Here is a 19,521-nt window from a genome sequence, read left to right as displayed (position 1 = left end):
TCAAACATTGTCCCTATAGACCTTATAGACCTATATTGTACAAATTTTACTGCCTGACTCTGAACCTGAGAAAAGCAAACAAATTCCAAGCAGTTGCTTGTTTTTCATGCAGTTCAAGCCTTGTTTATCTTTCCCACAGCACGAGCTGTTTAGATAAGCTCAAGGGAGGCCTGACTTCATCTTAAAGTATTAATCACAAGTATTTCTTTATATACACTCAGGGGTGTATACAAGGGCCCCCCCTGTATACATCCCCCCCTTTCTACCTTCTATGCCCCTTAGAGGATGTGAACACTATGATTGAGGGGAGATTCAGCCACCCAGCGAAATTGCTGAGAACCCCCCTGGAATGTCAAAAAAAGATTAAGCCACCCCTGGGAAAATCTTGTATACGCCCCTGTATACACTGTATACACTGATTGTTTATATTTTATTGTTATTGTTTACATTTGTTTGAGGGTATGGGAAAACCAGTTTATTGTTGTTGTGTAGGACTCCTTCAGTGAAAGATCAAACTCTTGCCTGAACAAAAAATAACCCCTTAAAATATTCAATAATAACTGTTTATAACGCTGTTATTTTGATTCGCAATTTTATAAAGTTTTTGGACAGACATTTTCTCTTTATCGAGAAGGTTCAAGCCTTTTTAGATTTAATTTTCTGCCGAACTTTAGCGATCGGGACAAAATATAATCTAAAAAGGCGAGAAAATAGGGTTATAGGTAATTTTATGAAACGTTTGTGTGCTTGTCTTATATTTCAATGGCTGTTTCTAGATCAAATAAGCTTTGAAACAACAGAAGTTGATTTCAATTTTATTTTCATTTCAATTGAAAAAATATTTTGGAAATATCCTAAATATTTTGGAGAAAATCCGGGAACCAATTAAAACTTTATAGCACACATGCTATAATGTACAGCTAATTTAACTTTATAGCACGGTCATTATGAAATTCACGATGAAGTGAGTAAGAATGATAAAGTACACAATAGTTTCATAAATAATGAATTGATATAGATACCGCTTTACTTATATAGTTTATAAGTATCATAACATTTTTCGCGAACACTCCCTTTAATATCTCTAGTTTAACCTGAAGTGTTTCAGAGCACCTTCATCATCAATATTATCATCAAGCTGAAGACTATGTCTAATATACTCTAGATCCTCCACACTCTGTAGATCAGGTAGTCCTGTAGATATCAGTCAAACAATTCGGTTTAATTTGAAACATTCGGACATTTTGGGAACATTTTGAACATTTTGGGAACTTTTCAGACATTTTCGGAACACTTCGGACAATTTCAGAACAATGTGAGCTATCTTAAAATATCAATGACACTTCCAAAAAATTAACGTGACATTGAATAATTAAATTTAATACGATTTTTTATTTACATGAAAATTGGAAAAAGAACCTGAACCTGTAAAAACCATCATCGCAAGAAGAGAAACTATTAAAGATCCACACTCACGCAGCATCAGGTACCCTAAAAGCAATTTAAATTAAAATTATGAAAATATTACAGAATTATTGAATATGGTAAAAATCTATGAAAATTTATGAAATATGATAGGATGCAAAAGGATGAAATAGGATGAAATATGATGAAATATGATGAAATACGATACTTGACATGATTAATTGATATAAAACGTGATGAAAAAGGATGAAATACGATTAAATGTGATGAAATATGACGAATTATGATTAAATGGGATGAAAAATTATGAATTGAGCTTAAAAATCATAGAGAATTTTTTTAGATTTGATAAATTATTTAAATTGACAAAATAATAGATGAATAATAAAGGAAATTTTTGAAAAAAGTGGTTTATTATAATTACCTTTTTCACACAAATTTCTAAAAACTTGAAACTGCTCCGGACCAATCTGCTCAATAACGAAAAGGAACATGGGAGGAAGAATCATAGGAGATCGTTCCCTGTTAATTCCCATCTTGGATTTAAAGTTCCCGACCATGTGCCCAAAATCAATGTGGAACAGTTTTCCACAGGTTTGCAGCATTATATTATCATTGTGCCTGGAACATGATACATTATTACCAAGAAAGAATAATAATATTTCAATTACCGGGCTGAATTTTAATCAGCTAGAGCATGCTGTACAGTGTAAATACCGAATTTATAAAGAAAAACGGGACGGTACACCTAATGAATGATCCCCATGTAGTGAAATTTATGTTATAAAACTTTAATGATGACATAAAACTCTACAATTCTGACGATCTGAAGGTCAAATTTGATTTTAGGGTTTGGTACACAGTTGTTAAGGAAGACTAAGAAAGATATAAAATTAAATTTAAGAAAACTGCATAGTGCACAGTCCCATTCCGTCCCGAAACTAAAGTGCGAAGGTTTCTGGTGTATCATCCTTGATCTGTAGTTTCTTTACAAATCAAAATATCTCAATTGAACCCATGGTAGGGATATCGTTATTTGATTAAAAAAAAGTCAGATTTATGTGGTTTTACAGAACGCTCATTTGCGTTAAGATATTTTATAGTCGGTTAATCAATATTAAATGTACACGATTTTATCCTCAGAGCCCAAAACTTAAGACAGGGTATCATTATGAAACCCAGGTTTCAGGAATGGGGTTAGGCAGTTTTGTGGATATCAATATTTTTGTTATGGACTAATATTTTATTTAGTTACTTCATATTCTCATTTTTTTCCAATCTCTTAAATCAAAATCTACACAAATGTTAAGACCCCAAAAACTCTGGAGTTTCGTTCAATTTTAGTAAACTTTGTTCATAGTGTGAAAATAGAACCTTTTAGAAGATACAATTAATCTTAAATATTGAATGATTACTTCTTAGATTTCTTAAACACCAAAAAGTCATATACAACATAAACTCTAGCAATTAGAGAAGAGCCGTGGAAACGAGAGAAAGGCAGTTGAACTAACCACGACTAGTCCAACTACTTTTTTTGTTTAGATTTAACTGTTAGTAGTGTTGGATTTGCTCCTCAAAATAAAACTAAGCAGTTCTAGAGCGATCTTAGATAGCAGACTGTACACAAACCAAGGAGGATGAAATAGAAAGGAGATATAACTGACGCAGTTCGACCAACCATATGATTATACATGCTTTACAGACGGTACTTCATTTGTATAAGAATTATTTGTCTGATGTACAATTACTGCGTATACAATAACCTATTCTGAATATTTCTTATACAAATGGAGTACCCGTCTGCAAAGCGTGCATAATCATATGGTAGGTTGGGCCGCGTCAGTTGTATCTCCCCTCTATTCCATACTCCTTGACACAAACCTTATACCTCTAGTCTCATACTCTCATTTCAGTTAAGGTTGAGCATCGTTTTCATTGAAATTGTTATGGGGTTTCAAGAAGTCGAAAAAAGTTTATAATATTTGATAATTGTACTCTATGTAGATACCTGTCTCCTATGCCGAGAACGTACATGGCTACTGTATACCCGGCCAGGGAGAGCTTGAAGTTCTCTAAAGCGTTGGATAAGTTCTCCGGGTTGTGGCGACAAATCCATCTTTAAACAATGTGGCATGAGGAAACTACTTATTTAAATATATCTAACTTACACTTTGATGATATTCATTTACCATTTTCCGGTTTCCGAAACTTATTTGAGCTACCGGCTACCAGGAACTACCTGGAATTACCTGTAACTACCCGAAACTACCTGAAACTACCTGTAACTACCTGTAACTACCTTTACTACCTGGAGCTACCCGAAACTACCTGAAACTACCTGGAACTACCTGTAACTACCTGGAACTACCTGGAACTACCTGGAGTTACCCGAAACTACCCGAAACTACCTGGAACTACCTGTAACTGAAACTACCAGCAACTTAAACAATTTGGAACTAAAACTACTTTGAACTACACGGAAATGAAACTATCTAAAACCACCTGGACCTGAAACTACATCAAACTTTAAACTAGCTTGAATGAAACTACCTGGAACTTGAACCACCTGGACCTGAAAATACCTCAAACTTTAAACTAGTTTAAACTGAAACTACCTGTATAAAAGTTCCCTCTGGAAAACTGCTGTATACTTGAAAGTCCATGCTGCTCTATCTCCTGATCTATCCTGAGAACTCTCCTGAACAAACCTAGGTTAAATCCAACCTTGTTGTCAGGACGGAGTAAAATTCTAACCTCCATTTGTATCTGACAGATAGTTTGTGCCTGGGGAACAATCTCGATCAAACCTTCATTGTGTGAGGTTGGGACGCATTGATAACTGTTCATCTTGTAATCTACACCACCTTGCTTCCAGATAGCATCCATCAACTAGATATACTGGATCAAACAAAACCATCATGGAGTCAAAGAAATACTCAAGTATCTCCATTTTTTACATTAAATGATAAAGTCTTGTTTCAAGCCTTAACCTGGTGAAAGCTAAAGTAGAGTTAAAAAGTCTTAACCTTTATTATGTTGAGAACTAAAGAATCTTGTCTAAGATCATCGCCACATTTATACATGAAACAAATCCTCTTGCTAGGGACGTTTTCTCCATCTTCCACAGTTTCATCCTTACTCCGGTTACCTTCAACCATCCTGGCACTCTCCCTTGACTTCTGGTTTTCCTGTCTGCCTTGGTACCTGGAGTCGTAGTGCTGAAAAACCAGTTTGATCGGCATCTTCTTTGAGTTCATGATAGAGCAAGATTTTAGTGATATCCGACTACATCGGAGGGTTGGATCCAAAGGACAAATAAATCCCTCTTCCAAAACTATACTTGTAAAAATGTTTCGAATTTAGAATATTTCTAAAACTTCGAAACTGCAGGGAATAAAGTAGTTTTAGTTTGTCCTTCATATTAAACCTAAATGTAATTACCTCATTGTTTTCTATGTAAAAATTTAAAATTTGGAATCGTGGATTTAAAAAAAACATTTCGTGGATTTTCTCTATTCGTAACATCAGTTTCCTAGAGGAGACAGAAACTTGTTGATATTCTCTAGAAACAGTTTTCGTTTTGTCTGGATAGAAAACCCTTTTCTAAACAAATATCTTCAGGGTACGGTTTCACTGTTAAATTACATCATATATTTTGAAAGTCTTGCAGTAGTATAATAGTGGTCTAAATTCTCAGCTGTATTTTTAATCAAAAGCCATATTCCACTTTACTATCGAGGTCACTGTATTCTGTCTTGAATTTATCTATTATGATTAAGACATTAAATTCTTATCCAACCTGTCATACATCTCCAGACAGTTTGACATTGATTTCAATTTTCGGAGAAAATCACGTTGTTTCTCTGAATTATTCATTATTTTTATTATTTCATTATTGGCGCAACTGGGGGGGGGGGGGCGGGGGCATAAATCCGGTCCTACCTAAAATTCTTTGAAGTTTCTCAAAAGAACTGATTGCTTGCCTCAAACTCTAGATTCTCTAATCCATATATCTTTTGAACTTGGTGCCGAACACTGATACTTCAAAATTTTATTTCTGTCAGATCAAATAGTCCAAGTATAAAATATCAAGGTTTACACCATCAGAGGCCGAATTCAAAGAATTTGAGCCGCGGCTCAAACGTGGATGGTTCAACTTTAAAATGTATTAAGTTTTTCGAGATTTGAGTTGAGCGACGGGGTTTAAATTCTTTAAATTTGGCCGCAGGTTGTAAAGATAAATAGAAAAGAATTTAGAGATTTTGGCGACTAATTAGTTTCTTTATAAATCGCTTTTGAATGTTACAAGAATATTATTAAAGTGCTTAATTTTCAAGGTTTTTTAATACCTTTTCTTCAGACCCAAAAAGTTTTTTTTTCTCTCAAAAATATTACAATATAATTTGGTTATTTTGCCAACCTAGTATTCTCATATGCCCTGGAGCTCCTAGAAGATATGCTTCTAGAACTAGTGGGAGTTTCAGAGCTGCGGAGTCAGGACGGATCTGAGACCGGAGAATCCAGAAGAACTGATGTCCTAATCTCTGATTTTTCAGGGTTCTCTCTGAGCAAAGATTGATTAGATATCTTGAACCTATTCTCTAAGATCTTGAACCTATTCTCTAGGATATTGAACCTGTTCTCTAGGATATCGAACCTATTTTCTAAGATCTTGAACCTATTCTCTAGGATCTTGAACATATTCCCTAGGATCTTAAACGTATTGTCTAGGATCTTGAATAAATTCCCTAGGATCTTGAACGTATTGTGTAGGATCTTGAACGCATTGTCTAGGATCTTGAACCTATTCTCTAGGATTTTGAACCTATTCTCTAGGATCTTGAACGTATTGTCTAGGATCTTGAACCTATTCTCTAGAATTTTGAACCTATTCTCTAGGATCTTGAACGTATTGTCTAAGATCTTGAACATATTCTCTAGGATCTTAAATATATTCCCTAGGATCTTGAACGTATTGTGTAGGATCTTGAACGCATTGTCTAGGATCTTGAACCTATTCTCTAGGATTTTGAACCTATTCTCTAGGATCTTGAACGTATTGTCTAGGATCTTGAACCTATTCTCTAGAACTTTGAACCTATTCTCTAGAATTTTGAACCTATTCTCTAGAATTTTGAACCTATTCTCTAGGATCTTGAACCTATTAATCCTATTCTCTAGAATTTTGAACCTATTCTTTAGAATTTTGAACCTATTCTCTAGAATTTTGAACCTATTCTCTAGAATTTGAACCTCTTCTCTAAAATTTTAAACCTATTCTCTAGAATTTTGAACCTATTCTCTAGAATTTGAACCTATTCTCTAGAATTTTGAACCTATTCTCTAGAATTTTGAACCTATTCTCTAGAATTTTGAACATGTTCTCTAGGATCTTAAACCTATAGTACTCTAGACCTACCTAGAAGAAACTCTACTAGAGAACTATGGAAAAAGTTCTGATGTTTAACAGCTTGAACAAGATGGTTCAGATACATCTCCAGCTCCTCATCTGACCCTTCCCTAGGATAAAATCATTAGTAACTGAAATTATAGTTTAGGCAAGTTATGCATAAACAATTCACGATCCAAAAATCTTTACAGATTATGACTAAACAGCATTTTCTTAACAATAGATTCAATGTCCTAATGATAGATTAACTTTAAGTGTTTTTAAACGAATAAAAGAAACTAATTCTGTCTCTTGGAGTCTCGTCCTTGAGGAATGGGGGGGGGGCCCTTTTATAAGCATAAACTTAAGGGTTTTTGAAAAACATTTTATTGCTCGGTTCCTGTATGCAGATATCTAGAGACTAATTTTACAAGATAACATAACATCCATAAACTGAGCAAATACAAGGTTTATCGAGGAGAGTATAAAACTGTTATGACATACCCTGTGCTTTGTGTTTAAAATTGAACTGTAAAATCATGAACCCTTTGGTCAGGGTATGTTTGATCTACCTGAGTGATTGAACTGCAAAATCATGAACCCTTTGATCGGGGTAAGATTGATCTAGAAGTTGCAAAGCACACTCAACTGGAACCCGTGGCCATCTTTCCAGAAGATCATGGAGATCCCTAAAGAATTTTTTTTTGTTTTTTTCATAAATCGTTTGATTATTTTTTGAAGCAAATATGAAATTATAAAACACATCACACTTTCCTGGTTGAATCTCTTACTATGTATTCAGCATTTTTTAATAAAGAATATTATTAAACTAAACCTGACTTGCTGGTAGTTAGTATAGTCTACACAGTCAACTATTCTTGGAAGTATTCTAGGATGATCCATTCTACAATCATCCTTCAAACTAAGCAGTAGTATCATCTCCTAGATTAGAGTTTAATCCATTCTACAATCATCCTACAAACTTAGCAGTAGTATCATCTCCTAGATTAGAGTTTAATCCATTCTACAATCATCCTACAAACTTAGAAGTAGTGTCATCTCCTAGATTATATAGAGTTTGATCCCTTCTATTTATCGCTGAAAAAGGGCCTCTCATTCAGCAATGATTAGAGAGGTCCTGACTAAATTAAAATGTAAAAATTGTTTAATTGTTATTTATTAAAATATTTAGTCAAATATATATCTATCTATCTATTCCCAAGGCTTAAAACGGTTCAAAGAAAACCTAAGGTTTACAATGAATAAACCTAAACTTTATTAAAGTTACAAGGATCAAACCTACAATAATCCAGTTTAAACCTAATCTTTACAATGATCTAACCTAAACCTAAGGTTTACAATAATTTAATCTAAACCTGAGGTTTAAAATGATCAATCATTAATCTAAGGTTTACAATGATCTAACATATACCTAAAGTTTACAATGATCTAACCTAAGCCTAAGATTTCAAACTAGCTGACCATTACCTAAGGTTTAAATGATGAATCATGAACCTAAGCTTAACGATAATCCAACCCACACCACAGGTAAAAAGTGATCTTACTTAGACTTAAGTTACAGCCTAAATCTTAGGTTTACAATGATTTACAATATTTCGACTATATCCTAAAAGTATCTAACCTGCTCCGTCATCTGATGATGTTGATCACGTCTTGCAATCCTCTGTAACTCCTCGTTAAAAGTTTTACTCATTTTTAGACGAGGAACAAGAACGGAACCCTCCCGGAGCAATGATCTTCTTTGAGGTTTCCAGAGAAGGTTGGGTTCTCCGGGTCTACAGGGGAGGTTGGGTTCTTCGGGATTACAGAGAAGGTTGTATTCTCCGGGTTTACAGAGAAGGTTGGATTCTCCGGGTTTACAGAGAAGGTTGGGTTCTCCGGATCTACAGAGAAGGATTGGTTCTCTGGGGTTCTCTGATCTCGGAACTGAATCTCCAGGTTCATTCTGATACTTTGACGTATAACTTATTCGGGGTTCTTTTGTTCTTAATGTTTCTTTTTGGGAAGATTGAGTCGGATTTTCTGACCGAAGTTTTTGTTTTTTGAGTTCATCACTGCTCGGTATTTCTTAAAAACATTAAGATTTATTTATGAAAACTAGTCAAAACCAACTGCCATGAATAAATGCTGAAGGTTGTTTTCAAAACGCTAAATGTGCAATCGAAATTTATGTTGGATCTAGATGGTCGTTGGGTAAAATTTTGGCTCCTTTCTAAGCAAAGGATCACCGGCTGATGATTATGAAAATATTATAATTTTTTATCCAATTAAGACGATTAGGGAGCCAGCTAAAGTCATCTTTTCGTTTCTTCAACTACGGAAATGAATCTTTCAAAGCATCGTTCCACATATTTAAAGCCCGTTCATCTAGCTTCGGATTATTTCCTCTACATTAAAAAAAAATTGTGATAAAGAAGAACTGTAGAGTGTAGAAGTAATTTCAAGTTGCTCTCCATTAAAAAAGTGGTTTATCCGATTCTATCTGAGTAACAAGCAGACAGATATCGTCATTTTCTATCTTGTCTATTTTGAAAATTTCCTTCACTGTCTCCGTAGCATGAATCTGGAAGTCACTTTCATAGAGAAACCACAGTTTAAAATAACCAAATTTCCGAAAGAAAAAGAAGGATATCTTATGCATTATTATTCAGACAAAGAATGAAAGGGAACCGTTGTAAATGCCACTCTATAAATAGAGGTTCACTTATACTTACGTCACCAGTCCCTTTAATCACAACCCAGTCCCTTCAATCACAACCCAGTCCCTTTAATCACAACCCAGTCCCTTTAATCACAACCCAGTCCCTTCAATCACAACCCAATCCCTTTATTTACAACCAAATCCCTTTAATCACAACCCGATCCCTTTAATCACAACCCAGTCCCTTTAATCACAACCCAATACTTGATGCAACTAAGTTACTTTCTGGTTACTTTCCAAAGGAACTCAAACCCCAATTTTCTAATCCCAATATTTTTACTTTAATTATTTGACTTTGCAGAGTTCATGTTTGCAAATTATTAGAAGATTAGAGAGTATTGAGAAGAGTAATCTGATCCTTTCCTTCTAAAAATACCTTCTTGTGAAATATTATTTGGAAACTCGACAAGGTTTCCTTTCTTCTGGTTTCCAAACTTGAAGACAAGAGAGGACGCCAGCTTAAAGTTCTAAAATTTTTAATCTCATCATTTAAAAATCAAGATTTAAAGAACTAAGGCAAACACACAAAAAATCAAGTATATTCAGAATTTCAAAAGATATTATCAAAACATCTTTTTTTAAATATAATTTAGTTTTAACCTTGTTTTGCTCCGATAAAAGGGTTGGTTGCAGGACGGATGATTGACAAGGATGGATTGACTCGGTGTCTGAGTAGGACCAGAAGTGGAGAGTAAGACACTTTTTTAAAACTCTAAAAAATAATTAGATTAACATTGTTAGATCCTTTGGTTGACTAGATACAACCTTTTATAATCAAAGATATTCGTGTTAACCCAGGCCAGCGGTAAAATTCTTCTTTTCCTCTCCCTGTAAAGTCCAAAACATAACCTAGAGTAGAATCAAACATTTTTCCTGTATTATAGTTTATACCTGGAGAACTAACCGTGCCATTCTTGGTAGATTAGACACCAGGATATCTAGGATTTTAATCCTTTAACGCTGAGTAAATAATTCTTATTGAAAGCTTGATATTGACTCACGCTACAATAAATGCATTTTAAAGATAAGGATTAATTCCTAATTCAACACACTGGTCCAGAACGTATTTGAAGAAAGTTCCATGTTTATCCACCATTGTTTTTACCCGTTCTCCAAAACTCAAACTATAAAAATATATGTTTATAGCAAAGAACTCGACTGAACAGGCAACCTTAAGAAGCATCTCAACCATTTAGTTAATATTTTTAACCCTACCTCTCATTAGTTTACGTACAAGTCCACCAAGTCTGGATTTTGAATGAACATTCTTATAACGAGCTTAGATCTTTTATTTAATCGTTTGGGATTTCACTTTATGGCTAGCGTAGCAATTAGCATTAACGTTTTATCATTTTTAACATTAATATTTTGACTATTTTGATTATATTCATTATTATTACTGTTTTTGCTTAGCAAAACTCCTAAATGTCTATCTCCTCATCATTAGAATTTCTCTTTTCAAAAAAAGACTATAATGAACATTAATTCTCCTAGGGGTTTGGATTAAAGCTTTTAGCATAAAGGAGTTGAGTCTTTGCAACAAATCCCAATTTTCTAATACCTATATCTCTAAAACAAGATATAGTAAACCTTTGATATTTCAAACTTTGATTATTTGATCCATCAGAATTCACAGTTTGAAATATCTAAGGTCTACAACATTGGGTTGTAGAGATAAAGGGATTAGGAAATCAGAATTTGTGGCAATGACTCATTTCCTTTAATGTTTTTAGGCATTGAATCACCTAACTTCAGAGCACAAGGATTTCCTGCCATGATAAACTCCGATCCTTAGCTTAAGGTCAGAGTAAACTTCAGGTTTGAGCATATGGAGTTCAGGTTTAAGGATGAGACAATCCAGGAGTAGGAGAAACCTTGTCTGCAACCGGAGTGAGGAAACAGAGTTAAAACTGCGGGGAACTTCCTCCACCAGCTTGTTCTGTAATAAATAAAGTTCTGGGAACGACAGGTTTATCCAAGAATAATTTCAAGTGGCATTTTATTCGAAGATAGCAATGCCTGATTTACAACGGTACCCTTGAAACCTTCATGTAATCAATTTCTAGGTTTAATCTGATACTTCTTTTACGTTTTCTGTAGTAGAAATGCACCTAACTCACTTTTGTACAGAAATCACAATTGAAAAGGATTAGTGTTTAAAATTATAAACATTGATCTAATTCATACCTGATCAGACAAAGTTTTTAAGAGTTCTGTTGTGAATCGGGCACTGCCATTTTTTGCATGGAGAGTCCGTTATTCGAAATTACATTAACAGACACTTTAAGCAACAGTCCTAAAGGAGGGAAGATCTCTTTTAACGTACTTTAGAGCGGAGTTGGTAGTCGGAATAGATATCTTCATCTACAATCTCCGGTTCCATATCTAAACAGAGACTGCTCCGGGTCCGCACCAGGAGAATTATCTCCGAACCCTGCAGGAATAGATCCCTGAACAAAGACAGACATTAAAATTGTTGTTATTTATTTATTCCCAAATTTATTCCTTTACAAAGACGGTTGGGTTTGGCTAAATTTTTATATTATTTATAGAAATTAAATGATTTTTAAATATGATAATTTGGACCTTAAAGTATCATAGTTGATAAGAGAACATTCTCTCACTAAGAACTCCTCTCTACAGTTGATTTTTAGACAGCTGGAGATATCTTCCTAAACAGTTGATCTTTAGATAGGTAGAGATATCTTCCTAAACAGTTGATCTTTAGATAGGTAGAGATATCTTCTTAAACAGTTGATCTTTAGATAGGTAGAGATATCTTCCTAAACAGTTGATCTTTAGATAGGTAGAGATATCTTCCTAAACAGTTGATCTTTAGATAGGTAGAGATATCTTCCTAAACAGTTGATCTTTAGATAGGTAGAGATATCTTCCTAAACAGTTGATCTTTAGACAGCTAGAGTATCTTCATAAACAGTTGATCTTTAGATAGGTAGAGATATCTTCCTAAACAGTTGATCTTTAGACAGCTAGAGTATCTTCCTAAACAGTTGATCTTTAGATAGGTAGAGATATCTTCCTAAAAAGTTGATCTTTAGATAGGTAGAGATATCTTCCTAAACAGTTGATCTTTGGACAGGTAGAGATATCTTCCTAAACAGTTGATCTTTAGATAGGTAGAGATATCTTCCAAGCAGTATATGCTTGAGATATACAGCGGTTTCCATCTTTTTATTTTCATAATTTTTTTTAATACTTCAATCGATCGAGTCCAAAATTTTTGAGGCAACTCACATTACCCCAAGGTAGGTTTATGACTGTTCGATGTTGACAAATATTGCTTGTAAAAAATGTCGAAATTTATTATTTTTAAAAAGCCTTGTTATATATATGTGAATATTAATATTTTTACCTTACACAACTCTAGTATCTGAGAAGGAAGAATGTCTGATGAAACTTTAAGCTTTATTTGGGCTCCGTTCTCTTTAATAACTGAAATCCTAAGAAAAAGATGAAATTCAAATTGAGTCATCTAAATTAACCGCTTTCGACGCAAAATATTGAATCGTTTATTGATTGATTTTTTTCTTCATTTTCACAAAATTTGTTTACCAAAGATGATTTCCAGTCCGATAAAGTTTACTCTCAATCTGAGGAGAGAACTGGGAGGAGAAAGTTCCAACCTCATTTTCGCGGATTCTGCAATGAAGTGTACGAAAAAAATTTTATTAACGGATTTGTTGAATGTCGTCTTCTTTTGACCTACCGGGGCGGGAAATAATACCGGAGTATATTCTTCCAATCCTGCTCCAACAGCTGTTTCCTCTCCTGGGCAATTCTAAAATGTTTTTAGACAATCTTATCGGCAAATATTTTGGTACGGAGGGGGGGGGGGGGGGGTCGTTTACCGCCCCCGGGTTTTTCGGAGGGTTCTCGAACGTTAACTTACCTAAGAACAAAAATCTGTAATCTCCATCGAAAATCTTTTATTTCTGTATTTTGCAAGTTCTCAAGCTGACTCAAGTTCTTTCCAACCAAAATTCCTAACCAACCATTATTTCAAATATAAATAAAAAATTTTATCTAAAATTAAAACAAAAAAACTAGGTCTCTGAAACATCGTATTTTATCCCAAAGGAAAGATTTGTCTTAAACAAACTAGCTATTTTTGCAAAAATAAATATATGATTTATTTCCTATTTTCTTGACTCTGATTTCTCCGAGTTGGTGTTGTTGTAGTTTCGACATCTTAATAATAGGTTGGGTTAGGTTGACATCTTCTAAACTTATATCATCGTCCAGCTCCTCTAGCAGCCCTTCCCTGTAGATCGTTTCATCATCAAATAGTTCATTTATTTCTTATCCAAACTCTTAATTAAATTCGAAATTTAAGCCATAACACATAATAATTTCTCAAAGGAATTGAGTCTTTGCCATAAACTAATCCCTATATCTTTCTTTGCAACCTAATGTCGTATACCTTACATATTTCAAACCATGACTACACAGTTAGATTAAATTATCTAAGTTTAACATATCACAGGTTTAAATCATTAGGTTGCAAAGATATTAGGATTAAGAATTTGTGGCAAAGACTCAATTTCTTTATTTATCCAATTGTCTATTGATCGAGATTCCTAGCATTAGGGCTGGGTCCCTTAGCGTTACCGTAGGGCTGGGTCCCTTAGGGCTGGGTCCCTTAGCGTTACCGACACTGCTTTGCCTAAGCTAACTGATTTAAATAGTCATTGAAGAAAAGGTTAACTTAGAAAAAAGTTTATTTGGAACATTTCCTCAAGACTTTTAGAAATGTTGGAAACTGAAACTGTTCCTGGATATAGCGGATAGAGTATATAGATCAGGGTCCCCAACCATCAAACCAGAGAGGGGAAACCCCTCGGAGCTGTTGAGAATCTAAAACGTCCATGTTTTATATTTTGTACATCATATTTCCAACCTGCCTGATCTAACCTGATCGATGATAAATCCCTTCAAAGTTTCAACAAGGATCTGTGGTTCAGCCACCAGGTTCATGAGCATACCGGTTGGGAGCAGAATCTCCAGGGTTAGCTCTCCTGTTTCCGGGTTTATAAACTTCTCCGGTAGCTTCTCAAGCAGGGGATCAACTATAAAGTGCAAAGAGTCTCAACATACATACTTAGGAATTTAGAAGACGTTCAAACCCTCTTTTATCAGTTAATGAATCTCCTATTCACAACTTTACCCTAAGAAGCTAAGTCTGATCACGTACTAGCATCATTAAACACATTTTGCGCTAGAATAACGAAGATATCTTTCACATTATTGATCAGATAATTGTTGAGAGGCTACCATTGTAAATCGGGCAGGCCATTTTTTTAATAAAGGGTCACCTGAAATTACAACAACAGTCTCGAGCTATGTAAATATTTGGGTAAACAATCGACATCTTTAGAAAAAAAAACTATAAAACACATTTAGTTCATCAAATAGAATCAAGATTTTTTGTATTTTTTTTGTTATTTTCTATATTTAAAACCTTTGTTTATTAAAACTATGAATTTCATGCTCCGTCTGACCCTGGAGTGGTAAGATGTGTATGGAGAAGGTTTAAAACTATGAATTATATATTTCGTCTGATCCTGGTGTGGTAAGATGGGTATGGAGAAGGATTTAAATTATGAATTTTATACTTCCTCTGATCTTGGTGTGGTAAGATGGGTATGGAGAAGGATTTAAATTATGAATCTTATACTTCTTCTGATCTTGGTGTGGTAAGATGGGTATGGAGAAGGATTTAACTTATGAATTTTAAACTTCCTCTGATCTTGGTGTGGTAAGATGGGTGTGAAGAAGGATTTAAACTATGAATCTTATACTTCGTCTGATCCTGGTGTGGTAAGATTTGCATGGAGAAGGTTTTTCTTGAGATATGGATTCAGTCTCAACCCGAGCCATTGATAAATCAGTCTTAGACAACCTGCACAGGATCAAGATAGATATTTATCTTGGTTATAAAAGAAATTAAAGGGACTGTGAACGGAATTCTGAAAGCCACTTTTTATCGATTATTTTCTAGAGATTGTCTTGTGGATTTTTGTAACAATGACGAGCAGGCAAATGGCCGAGCTGAAGTTCCTGATCAAAATACGGAAAAGACGAATTCTCCACCAGCATAATTATGTTATTTATTTTAGTATCAATTAGAATTTCGTTTATAATCTCTTTAAAAATTAGTTCACCTTCTTTCTCCTGTAATATCTTCTCCCTAAAATTTGAAAATGTAAGAAATTTTTTTTATCATTTTAAAATTAAATTTGACTGACCCTGGAGTTAGACGTTGGACTAACCCAGCTGAGTTTCCGAATTCTGTGCCATCGCTTTTTTCTCATCTTAAACCATAGACAGCTTTTTCTAGTGTGTCTCGCTGCTCCTAATTCTATGTTATTGAAAGACAGAAAATATACCACAAATCGACCTCTTTTTAACACTAACCAAGAAAGATAATTTTAAATTCTGGATTTTAAGAAAAATAAAATTGTGTTTTGAAAAATAGTATCATTTCAAATTTTTAATGATCTGCGAACATAATTAACGATTCAAATAACAATCTAGTGTTTGAAAAAACAAACAATTTATTTACTTAATTTAAAATGGTTAACTTAAACTTGTGTGAATGATACTAAGCTTGATAAACTTCTCACAGTCGACATGTTGATAAGAAACCAGGACTGAAAACCCTGGATATTTTTAGGAGACAAAAACCTGACTTTTTATTTGAAATCTTGAATTTCCAAAATTGAAATCTCTCCTGTGCATCAAATACTGAATCTACAATAAATCTGACTGAATCTGGAAATCTGATCTTTTTTGGCTCAATTTTCACCCTTCTTGGGGGTCCTAGGGTTCAAAGATGATCCTATCTTAAATACATTTACTCCGGTCTATATCCTGAACTGAGTCCTTCTTAACCTTCTCACTTCTTCCTACTTTTCCCCCCTCTCGTTCTCCTACTCCTCCTCAATCTACACCGACTCCTTTGCCTTATCCTCTTTCCCCTTCTTCTCCTTCTTTTTCTTCCTTTCTTCCTTTTCCTACTTTTTCTCCTTTTATTCATTTTCCTCCGTTTCATCCTTGTCCTCTTTCTCTTCTATCTGCTTCTTCTCCTCCATCTCCTTCTTCTTCTCCTTCTTCTCCTGCTCCTCCGTCTCCTCCATCACCTTCTTTTCCTCTTTCTCCTCGTACTCCTCCTTCTCCTCTGTCTCCCCCTTCTTCTCCTTTGTCTCCTTCTTCTTCTTCGTTTATTTCTCTTTCTTCTTCATTTTCCCATCCTTCTAATTTCTAATTTTTCGTTCTGGTTCTTTTGATCTTCTCCAGTCTTGTTCTCTACCCCTTGTATGATCTTCTCCAGTCTTGTTCTCTACCCCTTATATGATCACAATCATCATTCTGAAAGTGTTCCTTATCATTATTTTATTTCACTTCTTAACCTTTTTTAATCCCACCTCTTATTTCATTTCTCCGTTCCCCTCCAACTCTTGAACTCGATCTCCCGCCACTTCCATACCTTCCTACTTACGTACCTACCTACCTAACCACCTACCTAGAGCGAATCTAATTTAAAGGAATCCCGTGAAAGCTGGAAACATCTGGAGAAGTGTTAATGATAATTCTATTTGAGTCTGACCGTCATTACATCACTTAATTAGGATTCATTCATCAGAGCTAGGATGAGATTGAGTTCTTCTCCGTCCTGCTCCAGGTGGTTCAAATCAGTGTGGGTGGCAGGGTTTACTACTCTCTTTTATACTGCTTCATCTTCTAAACCATAAACACAGCAAGATCTCATAAAGCTGCATGTCTTTTAAATCGTAGAGTTTGCAGATTGCAGGAGGAGGAGGGGGGTGGAGATGGGGGGGAGGTGTATCGAACGTCTGAGGTGAACAATTTAATTTTAGAGTATTGTATTAATTCAAGTTCCGTATCGCGACCAGATCAAAATGAAACAATGTTTCTCATTTATTTCTTTTTACTAATTTTTTTCCTTCTCTTCATTTTACTTTTCTGTTCAATATATGTTTACACCTCCCCCACCCCTTCTTTCCTATACGGTAGCACCACACAAAGCCAGCTAGTTGTTACGAAAATAGCAACAGTATATCTGGAGTATATTGAGTCCTGGGGTTGTGTATCAAACAACAATTGATTGATAGATAGATAAAAAGGTTAAAAAGGTGTGTTAAATCAATCCACACTTAGATGCGATACGGTAGGATGGATTAGGATAAATTGATTTTTCTTCTATTGGGTTCCTTCCTTCAGTTTCATTGGTTGATTAATTTTTCTCTGCTTCCATTGATTCCATATTTTTTGTTCTTTCATTGGTTTCATCTTTACTATTCTTCCATTGGGTTTAATATTTTCTATTATTCTCTATTCTTCATTTGGTTCCATCTTGTCTATTCTTCCATTGGTTTCCATATTCTCTATTCTTACATTAGTTTTCATATTCTCTATTCTTCCACTGGTTTCCATATTATCTATTATTCCATTGGTTTCCATATTATCTATTCTTCCATTGGTTTCCATATTATTTATTCTCCCATTAGTTTCCATATTATCTATTCTCCCATTAGTTTCCATATTCTCTATTCTTCCATTGGTTTCCATATTCTATATTCTTCCATTGGTTTCCATATTCTCTATTCTCCCATTGGTTTCCCTATTCTCTATTCTTCCATTGGTTTCCATATTCTCTATTCTTCCATTGGTTTCCATATTCTCTATTCTTCCATTGGTTTCCATATTATCTATTCTTCCATTATTATTTTACTTGGTCTATGTTCTTTACTATAAGGACGGATATGGAAACTTATATTGCAGCGACTCTCCTATATTTGATAAACATGGCTAATGATTTCAGTTTTTCCATGTTTAATTCTAATGTCACAATTTAAAAATTTGCATCTGGCAGATATAGTCACAATTATCCATTCCCACGCTACAGCTCACCTGCCGCCACGCGTCCCGACCCGTCCCGTCTAGCCTATATAAACCAGGCACGTACTGCGCACGGGCAGTCGCTTTCTGGCTTTCACATAGTAAAGAGCTACCACATAGAAAACAACATGGCACCCGTCATTAAAACCGAACATAACTTTGAAGAAGAACCAATGTCCAGGACGGATCAGTACAGGAAGGTGATGAAACCTCTCCTAGAGAGAAAGAGAAGAGCACGGATTAATGCCTGTCTTGATGAACTCAAGGATCTCATGGTGTTCGCTCTGCAGACAGAGGGAGAAAGCATCTCCAAGCTGGAGAAAGCTGACGTGTTGGAGTTGACTGTGAGACACTTGAGGAAGCTGAAGAGACAGCAGATGTTGGCCTTGAACCCTGGACTTGATCTGGATAGATTCCATGCAGGATATACTGCCTGTGCTACTGAAGTAAGCAAATGTCTTGCTTCTACCGGAGTAGATATTACAGTTGGATCTCGTCTTATGTCTCATCTTGGTCATAAACTAAACACAATAGAAACCTCAAGAGTTTCTCCTTTGAGAGTAAGAGTTCCATCCTCTCCCTCATCAGACTGTGGATACTCTTCAGGAAGAGATTCATCTCCTTCTCCGAGCAGTATTATTTCTCCTGTTTCCGGACTTTTACAGATCAGTCCTTCCATCAAACCTGAACCTCAGCTCAGCCCTGTCTGGAGACCATTCTAAACCTTAATTAGAAGCTTCATTTTTCCAACCTTCCCCATCTGTGATAGTTTATCAACATAAAGTACAAGAATATATAATAATAAATATAACTATATTGATCTCAAACAACTTTGTTCATTATTTATTGATAGTTTAAATCGTAGGAATAAGAATAATAGAGAAAATATGAAAGGTTAAAAGGTTAGATTTACACATTATAGACTACCTTGGTAAAAAAACAAGTTTTGAACTAAATATCAAATCATTTATAAAAGGGATTGAGTCTTTGCCACAAACTTAAATTTTTCAATCCCTTTATCTTTGCAAACTTTGATTATTTGATC

The 19,521-nt window shown here is 34.8% G+C and overlaps 2 protein-coding genes across 4 annotated transcripts; one reads left to right on the top strand and one right to left on the bottom strand.

Annotated features, from left to right (window-relative positions):
- Nucleotides 1–415: 415 nt before the first annotated feature.
- Nucleotides 416–16,109, bottom strand: LOC111701797 (phosphatidylinositol 4,5-bisphosphate 3-kinase catalytic subunit beta isoform). 3 transcript variants are annotated; one of them, XM_023473222.1, is made up of 33 exons: nt 15,803–16,109; nt 15,719–15,744; nt 15,356–15,456; nt 14,469–14,623; nt 14,329–14,411; nt 13,694–13,818; nt 13,447–13,540; nt 13,264–13,335; nt 13,110–13,196; nt 12,910–12,997; nt 12,123–12,208; nt 11,863–11,986; nt 11,282–11,475; nt 10,575–10,660; nt 10,441–10,474; nt 10,302–10,385; nt 10,137–10,248; nt 9,913–10,003; nt 8,457–8,902; nt 7,650–7,756; nt 7,387–7,503; nt 6,845–6,945; nt 5,846–5,989; nt 5,225–5,288; nt 4,958–5,028; nt 4,452–4,759; nt 4,180–4,314; nt 4,041–4,123; nt 3,434–3,541; nt 1,850–2,046; nt 1,420–1,491; nt 1,095–1,194; nt 416–522 (listed from the first exon to the last, which is right to left on the bottom strand). In XM_023473222.1, exons 1-33 carry the CDS (start codon nt 15,866–15,868, stop codon nt 444–446), a joined length of 3,840 nt encoding a protein of 1,279 aa, XP_023328990.1. In that variant the 5' UTR covers nt 15,869–16,109; the 3' UTR covers nt 416–443. The 3 variants fall into 3 exon arrangements, with proteins under 3 accessions (XP_023328990.1, XP_023328992.1, XP_023328991.1); XM_023473224.1 differs by having other exon boundaries at nt 1,114–1,194; XM_023473223.1 differs by having other exon boundaries at nt 1,426–1,491; nt 15,803–16,108.
- Nucleotides 16,110–18,568: 2,459 nt separating this feature from the next.
- Nucleotides 18,569–19,303, top strand: LOC111701798 (enhancer of split mbeta protein-like). Its single transcript, XM_023473225.1, has one exon. It carries the CDS (start codon nt 18,605–18,607, stop codon nt 19,196–19,198), a length of 594 nt encoding a protein of 197 aa, XP_023328993.1. The 5' UTR covers nt 18,569–18,604; the 3' UTR covers nt 19,199–19,303.
- The last annotated feature ends 218 nt before the right edge of the window (nt 19,304–19,521 follow it).

This window comes from Eurytemora carolleeae, unplaced genomic scaffold (assembly GCF_000591075.1).
Source record: "Eurytemora carolleeae unplaced genomic scaffold, Eaff_2.0 scaffold463, whole genome shotgun sequence".
Taxonomy (NCBI): Eukaryota; Metazoa; Arthropoda; class Copepoda; order Calanoida; family Temoridae; genus Eurytemora; species Eurytemora carolleeae.
This window is presented reverse-complemented; position numbering and strand designations above follow the sequence as displayed.

What these genes read in the sequence shown, in the direction of transcription:
- LOC111701798 (XM_023473225.1), top strand. Translation starts at nt 18,605, where the DNA reads ATGGCACCCGTCATTAAAACCGAACATAACTTTGAAGAAGAACCAATG.
- LOC111701797 (XM_023473222.1), bottom strand. Translation starts at nt 15,868, where the DNA reads ATGAGAAAAAAGCGATGGCACAGAATTCGGAAACTCAGCTGGGTTAGT. An exon ending in AATCAGAGTCAAGAAAATAG is followed by an intron (nt 13,541 to 13,693) that starts GAAATAAATCAT and finishes ATGGTTGGTTAG; the next exon opens with GAATTTTGGTTGGAAAGAAC. An exon ending in ATCAACTATGATACTTTAAG is followed by an intron (nt 11,987 to 12,122) that starts GTCCAAATTATC and finishes GTCTTTGTTCAG; the next exon opens with GGATCTATTCCTGCAGGGTT.